The 9,211-nt window shown below is 44.1% G+C and overlaps 1 protein-coding gene across 1 annotated transcript; it reads left to right on the top strand.

The window, feature by feature from the left end:
• Positions 1 to 4,863: 4,863 nt before the first annotated feature.
• On the top strand, positions 4,864 to 8,246 carry LOC306966743 (uncharacterized protein; the record flags this gene model as incomplete). The annotated part of the gene is made up of 2 exons (XM_079561558.1): positions 4,864 to 5,225; positions 7,379 to 8,246. 2 exons carry the CDS (start codon positions 4,864 to 4,866, stop codon positions 8,244 to 8,246), a joined length of 1,230 nt encoding a protein of 409 aa, XP_079417684.1.
• Positions 8,247 to 9,211: the final 965 nt, after the last annotated feature.

Genomic DNA, 9,211 nt, shown 5'->3' with positions numbered 1-9,211 from the left:
TTCATTTTTGATATGCTGTCGTTGTGAAGGAACTGAACAAAAGTAAAGCCCTCAGCTGAGAAAAAAAATAATACTGATAAGACCAGAAAGCACACTTAAGACGTCTATTTGTTTGCATTCTTTATATATGCTATAATGTTTGGTCACTTCCTCTTGGTTCTTCTGTTGCTCTTCTATCAGTTTTCAGGAGCCCACTTTGGGATCTTGCCACTCCAAACTTGGCGCATTTAGGTAGGTGGAGACACCCTTTTCCCTCCAACCAGATCGACTCCACGGCCAGGAGAGGGGTTGTGGGGGAGTGGGGGGGTGGACATGTGCATTTGTTTTGTTTCGCGTTGACACCAAGCGTGGGCCACCACAAGATCTGGCCCTTAGTGTTGTCTGATGGAGCTCATCTTGAAGCTTCTCTTTCCTCAATGCCGAAATGGTCTGCTTAGCATCTTCTGTGGCGGTTTCATTGGCCGCCTTCATGGACAGCTGTTCCTCTAGAAGAGCTCATTTTCCCCTCCATCTGCTGGACTTCCTCCGTCAGTGCGGTGTGGCTCGTCTCAAGCAGTGCAAATTGTTCGAGCTTGAGACGATTCTCTGTCAGCTCCTGTGTTTTCTGGTCCAGCTGCTGAAGCAATTGGTCATCAAGGTCTGTAATTTTCTTTCAAATACTTGGTTTGCCACTTTGCGCTGGCCATAGTTTGACTTCAGAGATTCAAGAACCATCTTTGCCCTGTCTTTCTGGTTATTCATTTCCTCCTGAAGGCCATGAATTTTAGCGTCCCGCTCAGACACGGAGGTTTTAAGAGTTGTTCTCCTTGTACTGACCCTGATTTTGGGGCGTGCTCTGCTCGCCCTCAGGGTCTCGCTGTTGACATCCAGTATGTCCTTTAGACGTTGAGAGCCCAGGCTTTCCTCGTTGAGAGCCATCTTTATCAAGGCTTTTTCCTGACGCTTGCTCTGCACCTGCTCTTGCAAACGGAGATTGACCCTCTCAGCTGAACAGAGCGCAAGTTGTAGCTCCTGTATGAGCGCGGCATCTGAAAAACGCTTCTTTACAAGGATTTTAATGTTTAAAACCGAAAAAATAGTTTGTGTCTCTGATAAAGACTGAAAAAGGCTGCAAAATGCGGCAAAATGTGACAATACGCTGCTTGTCTGATGAAGTGTCTGAATGATGTTGTGGAAGAGAATGGAACCCTTTAAGGACAGAATGTAACATCATTACAGAAAACCATTTGAAACAGCTGAGAGCGCTGGAACCACTGTCCAGCTCCGGCAAACAGGTCCTCTCTGATGGACCAGGCCAAGCCCTTTATGTAACATAGTATATAAACCCGCATTTATTTACATTTACCATTCCAACTTTTAGGAATTTTTCACCGATAAAAATAACAAAATAATAACGTAAATGCTTGTATTTTGTTTTTATGTTACACTGTGTGGCTTTAACTGTGACATGTACTTACTTAACTGCTGTGATCTGTATAATGTTTATGGCAAATTTAGTAGTATTATCATAGGTTTAAAACAATATATATTCATTGTAAGATAAACAACCATTTACTTTCTCAGTGGATAAATTGACTGTATAATTTGCAGATAAAAATGTGTTATGTACAAGAGCTTGTTGAAAAATGAATGCAACACTGACGCAGAAGCTTATTGAAACAATGCCACAGCAAATGTACTGCAATCAAAGCTATAGGTGCTACAACCAAACATTATATTGTGTGACCTTTTTTTTTCCAATGGCAACTTTTTTTGATTGGTCACAGTTGGTGGGTAAGGCTGCAGTGCATACATTTGTAATTCATGATTCTTGTCAAACTTGTCTAATTTTAATTGCAAATGATGCAGTCTCCGTGAACGGTGGTGCATTCCTCTGAACATGCTTCTGAAGAGTGCATTGGTTCTGCTGTTGCCTTTGTGGTCACTTGGCGCCATGTGCCCGCCTCACATATGTTGTGTGTGGAATTGCTGAAAATGGAGGCGTGAAGATCTCTGCCGAGGCAGGTGTGTTCCCTCATTACTTCGTGACAATGCCCCATCTGGTGCAGAAGAGGAGCTGCTGCCTACACGGCCCGGCGACTCTGCCAACCCAGGGACAAACTCACTCAAGGGAAGCTGCAGGACAGAATGAGAAGTATGGTGCTGTGGAAAAAGAGGTAAATGGGTATAATGTCACACAAAACATGGAAAACAACATATTAATGATATTGCATTCTGCATTCAGCGACTTGTCTTTGGTTTTAAAGGAATGACTTGATTTTATTTCTATTTAATGTCTATTTATCTAAAATTCACCTAAAATTGAATACATTTGTAGGAAATGTATATAGCTGTAGATGCAACACTAATCAAATTTATGTGACTGTAGTTTTTCTGTTACACTGCATAGGTAGACAGTCGGATTTGACTGTCGAAGCAGGTTGCTGTACCCATAGTCTCCAGAGAGAGGCACCAAACACAGTTGTCAGGCCTCCTTAAGGCTGGTCTAACACCATATTACACAGAGAAAAAAAAACATGAAAAGAAGAACAATTTTCATAATGGAGCTCTGTCCTCTGACTGGAAAACACAATTATGTGCAAACTGTGACCACAGCATGAGGCTGGAGTTAAAGAGGCCTTTAGTACGACCTAATCGGGCCTGACTGCAAAGAAGGCTGGCACACACTGGACCAACACAAGTTAGTGTTACGGACCATTAGCCTCAGGCAGATTCAGGGCTGCCCTCTGCTGATGAGCACTCTGCAGATGAACTAGCACAGTGTCGTCACAAGCCCCACCACCCACACACACAAAAACAAAACAACAAACGCACACTCGACGGACACAAGTAACAACTCAAGGAAGTGGTAGCAGTTTTTTTTTAAAACTACATGAGCTTTGATGTGTTTAAAGGAACAGACCACCGTTTTTCCATACTGAGATATGTTCTTACCTGAGCTTTGACAAGTTGATACATACCACGTGTGTGCCCGTGGAAGAGCTTGGTCGCTTCTAACTTCACCCCGTTTGGAGCCATAGGATATACTCGGAGAGGCCAGATACTAACAGCATCTTTGGTCTTTTTGCGTGACTGAGGGCACACCGTTTTTCCATACTGAGATATGTTCTTACCTGAGCTTAGACAAGTTGATACATACCAATCTGGTCTTTGTGCCCGTGGAAGAGCGTGGTAGTTTCCAACTTCACCCACCGTTTGGAGCTATAGGAATATGCTAGGACAAATGCTAACAACTTCTTTGATCTTTTTGCATGACTGAGAGCACACACAAAGACCAGACAGGTACGCATCAACTCGTCTAAGCTCAGGTAAGAACATATCTCAGTATGGAAACACGGAGGCCTGTTCCTTTAAGGGGCAATGGAACAGGTTAACAAGCACATTACTGGATGTGATTACAAACATCTTGAAACATTACACATTGTGTAAAATAAATTGGAATAAAAAACAGCAACATTGCCGGAGCATAATGATATTTCTATATCATGTAATGATGATGCCCTTTGCACATGCAAAGGCTGGTCACACTCCGACATTGACACAAGTGATACAGTGTTTACTTTGGAGAGATAGATAAAGGAGAGGTGGAGAAACAGCTTCAGAATCAGCTGTACAGTAGCTAGACAGGGCAGAGGAGCGAGACCAACGCATACGTTTACTATAGTGGATTATTGCTTTTTATTGCCAACCATCAGCCTTCTCTCTGGCAGGTAAGTTGACCTTCTTTCCCCCACAAATAATCATAGTTTCAGTCTTTGCCATAGGAGGGCTTCAATCTGTCATATTAGAATGTAATCTTCTCATGAAAGAAAAGAAGAAAAAAACGTAATTAGGGCAATCTACCACACTGCGGGAGTAACTGTGCCCGGACATTTCAATCAAAAAAGGTGAAATTAAAGTTCATTAGTTTTACTCAAACCTTTTGCGCGATGAGACCAGAGGGAAGTGTGTAGCGGTGATTAGGGTGCTGTAAAGAGGTTATTTGAGCCAATTGAGATTATTATGGAAAACGAAGAGCGCAAACGTTGGAGAAAAGGTCAAACTCATTATAGAGAATGGGCAGGTGGCGTGTTGCAGTGGCATACTTGTTATTATGATAATGAATCATTGTGTTATGTGTTGGCGCATTGCTGGAAAATGAGCTGTCAATCATGTCCGTGAAAAGGCTTTTCGCCCGAGACAAATATTTAAATGGCTTTTTTTTTTTTTTTTTTCTTTAAGCCTGTGTTTTGGGAGATTCAAAGATGTGCGGAGTTGCATTGTGAGCAAGTGGGGAAAGCGGCAGACAAAACAGAACGGATCGGGGGGGGGGGGGGGGAATAGTGTTAACACTGTGTCACTGCGTTTGCATGGCGCTCACATACGCGCAGGGGAAACTTCTGTCAAGTCGGCCGTGGCCTGACCTTTTCACTCCCCGAGCACGTTTACGGTTGCTTGGCAATACCTATCAAAATATGTCTGTCTCTCTGCCCTCCAGCATGAACGGTGAGAAACCCTGCGTCCAATCTCATCAGTAGGCTCAGCGCAGTATTATTTTGACGTATAGATGCTTTCTGTGGCACACCCAGACAATGCCCTTGCCTGTTCAAAGTGTCTCGGAGGATCGGATGACAAGTCTGCATGACAACTACGGTGACAGTTTGGACACTGAAGCACAAGTGAAAAAAAAAAGAGATAAAAAAAAGAGTCCCTTCTGAACTCGGGTGCTTAGATGACTTCTGTTTGGGAAAAAAAAGGGAGATTGTCACATCATATAGTATATTCTCTTCCTCTTTCTCATACAAACAGCTTCAAATAACATCCCACAGTGCTACTTCTGTGAGCTTTGAGTCTTATTGGTAGTATCTTCAATTTTTTCCAGGAATGAAGTTGATGTGGCTGTACTGCACGTGCCAGTACCTCCTCTTCATGGCCATCATCGCCTGCAGCGTCCGGTTGTGCCTCAGGGTGCGACGGGCCCAGGCAGTGGCTCACTCCCAGGGGGGCGCCCGACCCTGCAAGCACTGGTCTGTGTCGTGCTGTCTGCGGTTCACCCTGGGCCTGGTGGGTGCCCTGGGCGGCGTCGTGGAGCTCCCCCTCACCGTCGTTCTCAACCAGCGAAGCCCCACGTGCATGTACACTTGCATCCCCCTCGTGTGCATTCCCTTGCTGATCCGCCACTTCACCATGTACCTGGTGATGCTTCTGTCTTTGGATGCCCATCTCCAGCATCTCCTGGCTCACAGGTAAATTGCGTCAGTGGGAGTTGGATGGATCACAAACGCTTTATAGCACTGTCAGTCGTAGTTCGATGCTAACTTATGCACAGAGAACATATAGCCAAAGCTCAGAATGTCAATTAAGCTTATATTATGTATAAACAGACGCTTCTTGTGTGGAGGAATCCAGCAACGCAAGACTAGTGTAATGCTGTGGCTCCTATACATCTTTAATAATGCATGTGTGCTGGGGGTCTGGTAAAGTGGGTGGAAAAGTCAAGCATATGTTTTCTATCAATGTAGAGAGACAACAAAAGGGCAGAAGAAGAGGAAGCAAAAGGATGAGGAACAAGAAGAAGAAGAAATTAGCGAAAGGAAAGAGGGTCTGAGAAAAGATCCACCCAACTTTTAGTCACCATGTGTGGACTTGGAGAGTAACACCACGTTTTGTATTGGATGTAGGGAGATAAAATGGCAGGATGTACCAATTGTTCCCCTTGTCTTGCACTGAGAAATATATACCAGGACAAAACAGTCTTCTTGTAAAGGCAAACATGCTCTTGAGTCTTGAAAATACACTTCCAGAATTTAAAAATAGAAATATCACTTTGGGCTTCTAAACAGACCCACACTAAGGCAGTGTGAATTTCGTATCATTATATTCAAAATACATTTAATCGTGAGTGCCTTGTTCTTCTCCTGCTGATAAAGCTGTGAGCAATCCTCCCACTGGTTCATGGAGAATTAATGCCGCAGTTATCAGAGTATTCTGCTGAGACATAAAAACATCATGGGTCAAAAATGATGATCCCAAAATGACTTTAAATGCAGGGGGCTATTATCTGGCAGACATGCAGACTTGATACTTATTTTTCATGCCAAGGCTGTAATTTGGCTAAACTGTTTTTTGTTTTTTGTTTCCTTTTGTGTGTCACATTAGTCACGCAGACACTGACAGACAATCGCTGAATAAAGCAGGATTTTTAAAGAGGAATAATCATGCCCGTGTAATTTTTTTTTAAACTTTTAACATGCTCCTTCATTAACACAATTTGGTAATTCTATTTAATTTGAGCATTTCTTCTCCTTCTAATGAATCAATCGGATCTGCATTTCTTGTATTAGTCATAAGTTGAACAATACGTGTGCATTTTTAAGGCCCACAAACCCTTGCCGGACTCGCCCAGTGCTTTTCTACCGTCAAACTGCTTTTATCACAGTACCATCAACATCAGTTTTCCTTAGAGACACATATATTATTTCAAGTTATGAAAATAAAAAATATCAATGTTAAAGATGCCCGGAAACCGGTTCATGAGCCATAATCACGCATGATTTGTCGACTTTAAAGCAGAACTAACTCGTGCCCCTAGAGGCCATAAGCGCCACTGCAGGTATTGTAGCATGTTGCGTTTTTTTACTCATCAATTGTCTGTAAGAGTAAATACTGCACTGACAGCAAACACAAAGGGAGAGAGGGATACTGTACAATGTGCCACAACCCAACTACACAATGCAGACATTTTTTTTCACTGAAACTTGGCTGTAAACACTGCTAAAGTGGCGCTAGCCCGCAGTTAGCATTGCCAGCTTCTTCTTCATGATTCTAGTGGTGTGTATCGTGCCTTCGGCCCGGAGGCAGGGAAAGTTGCAAGGGTGGTTTTCATTCCATTAACACTTGTATTACCCCCAGAGGGACTATGAAAAGTATTTATTAAGGTAAACAAGTTACTTACTTTAAGTTCAGGTCACTGACTGTTTATTGTTGGATGGCAAAACAAAAGAGGCTCAGTCAATAGAGCATTTACCCCAGGACTAGACCTCTGGTTCAGTTCAAGATCTGGGCACCAATTTATTGCACACTTCCTAACGATCAACATCCGTGCATCTTCATCAGTCAAATGCTACACTGTGAAGTTCTTAATCGGACTGTTGATCGCACATTTTGGTCTTGTGATTGTGGATGTCCTGATAACGCTATTAGCAGTCCAATCATGCACTATGCACAAACACTCTTTTTCAGCAGAAGTTTTTTTTTCACTCTCTCTCTCTCCCTTTTTCCTCCAAACTTATTTTTATTTGCAGAAGCGCTTTAGCCTTGGGAGAGCTTTAGCCGCTCATGTGTGAATTTCCATCTGCACTTCAATTTTCTCTTCCTTTTCTTATTCCCGCGCATTCAGATATTCGGCTGTGGTGACCCGGCGGCGTGCCCTGTGTGTGGTGCTGCTGTGCTGGATGGCCTCCACTCTGTCTTCCTTCGCCCAGTTCATCGGCTCGGACGTCCTTCACACCTGGCGGAGCACGGGGCCCGACAAGTGGTCAGGGGGGGCGACGACCGGGCTTGGACAAGGCGGTGGCAACTGGACCACATCCCTACCAACGACCCCCCCGTATCAAAAGTACTACCAAGATCTCAAGGTTATCGGGAAGTACTTGCCCTATGGAGGTTTCCTGTCTAAGTTCTACGCTGGGGATAAGCATAATTTTACATACGCTCAAATCCACGGCAGCCACTGGGGGGTGTGCTCAGCCGACAGCCTTTTAAGTCCGCACTTCTTAGTGTACCTCTATGGCATCACCGTCTTCATGCTCCCACTCATTTGCTTGCTCAGCATTTATTTGAACCTCCTCTGCTTGAAACCGAGGGAAAACGCGGACCCGTCGAAGAATGCAGTCTCGCAAGTGCGCTACCTCGCCCTGTCCATCTTCCTCTTAGTCACTCTGTGCGCTCCCATCCACGTCATCCACTCCCTAGCGCTGTACTCGCCCGAGACAGTCGTGCCTCCCGCGGTGCACGGAGCGGCAGTGTATGTCTTCCAGGTGTACAGCATAGTGCCCCAAGTTCTCTTCACCCCAGCGAAGAAACAAGCAAACACGCCGATGGAGGCTTTCTCCCTCCCCGCCGCCCCCCATCACCACCCGCCTCTCGCTGCTGTCGATACGGCCAGAGGCAAGGCGGTGCACATGGGGCTGTGCGGAGCGGTGCAGACGGCTCAGTGGGCCTCAGCCAAAAACACCCTCAAAGCCAAAGTCTGCCCCGATGTGTGACTTTATAAAGGCACGCACGGCTAGAGCAACTGCACTGCAGGAAAGTAAATAAGAGAATATTGGCAAAATGTCCCCGTTTTTCAAATTTCAACTTTATTCAACAATTATTTGGATAGTCAAACCAGACTGGGTAAAGCTTTCGGATTGCACGTTTTAGCTCACATTTTGATCATTTCTATAGCTGGGTTGGTCATAATTTGCAAAGATGATTAGTTGTACATACATTTTGCATTTCAAGTAAAACAATGTATGTTATAAATGTATATCAAAATTAGGGCTGAACAATTTTGCCAAAAATCAATTACAAGCAGCACAGACTTACCTTTATCTCTGTGGAGGCAGAGAAGTGTCAATCTGGAGGTGAGGGAGAGCGGTGATCACAAAAAGCAGCGAGAGAATGGAGTGACTAGCGCAGCGGCTAGCACAATGCTAGCGGAGAAGAAAGCATTAGTCCTTCGCGGCGGCTGCATTACAAAAGCTGATATTTTCACTGTACATCCACAATCTACTGCACACCTTAACTAGACTGAGAAATGAACAAAAGCATGTGGCGGTGAGGACTTTGCCGCTCTATCTCACCGCTACATTCACTTCTATGGCCATAAGCTGCATGGACCATAATCGCGTGCCTCTGCGATTTCAAAATCATGTCATGTAATATGGCAATAAAATTGCAAATGTGATTAATTGTTCAGCCCTAATCAAAATGCTATTTATTTTCTGCAACTATCTTCTTACCTGAAACCTTGTCTGGGTCTCCATTCACAAATGAAAGTTGATTATCGTCTTCAACAGCAAATTTGAGTTGCATACTCATTTGGATTTGTTTCTTCTAGTGTATTTGTGTTTCTGTTAAGTCCATTTCTCCTCCTGGGCTTCCGTAGCCTCATGTAAATGCACGCATCTGCTGAAAGTCCTTTTGTGTTTACAGGAGAAACTTGCCCAAGACTAATAAATGCTAATGC

This window comes from Gobius niger, assembly GCF_951799975.1.
Source record: "Gobius niger genome assembly, chromosome: 8".
In the NCBI taxonomy this organism is placed as follows: Eukaryota; Metazoa; Chordata; class Actinopteri; order Gobiiformes; family Gobiidae; genus Gobius; species Gobius niger.
Note: the sequence above shows the minus strand (reverse complement) of the source record. Positions and strands in the feature narration are given on the sequence as shown.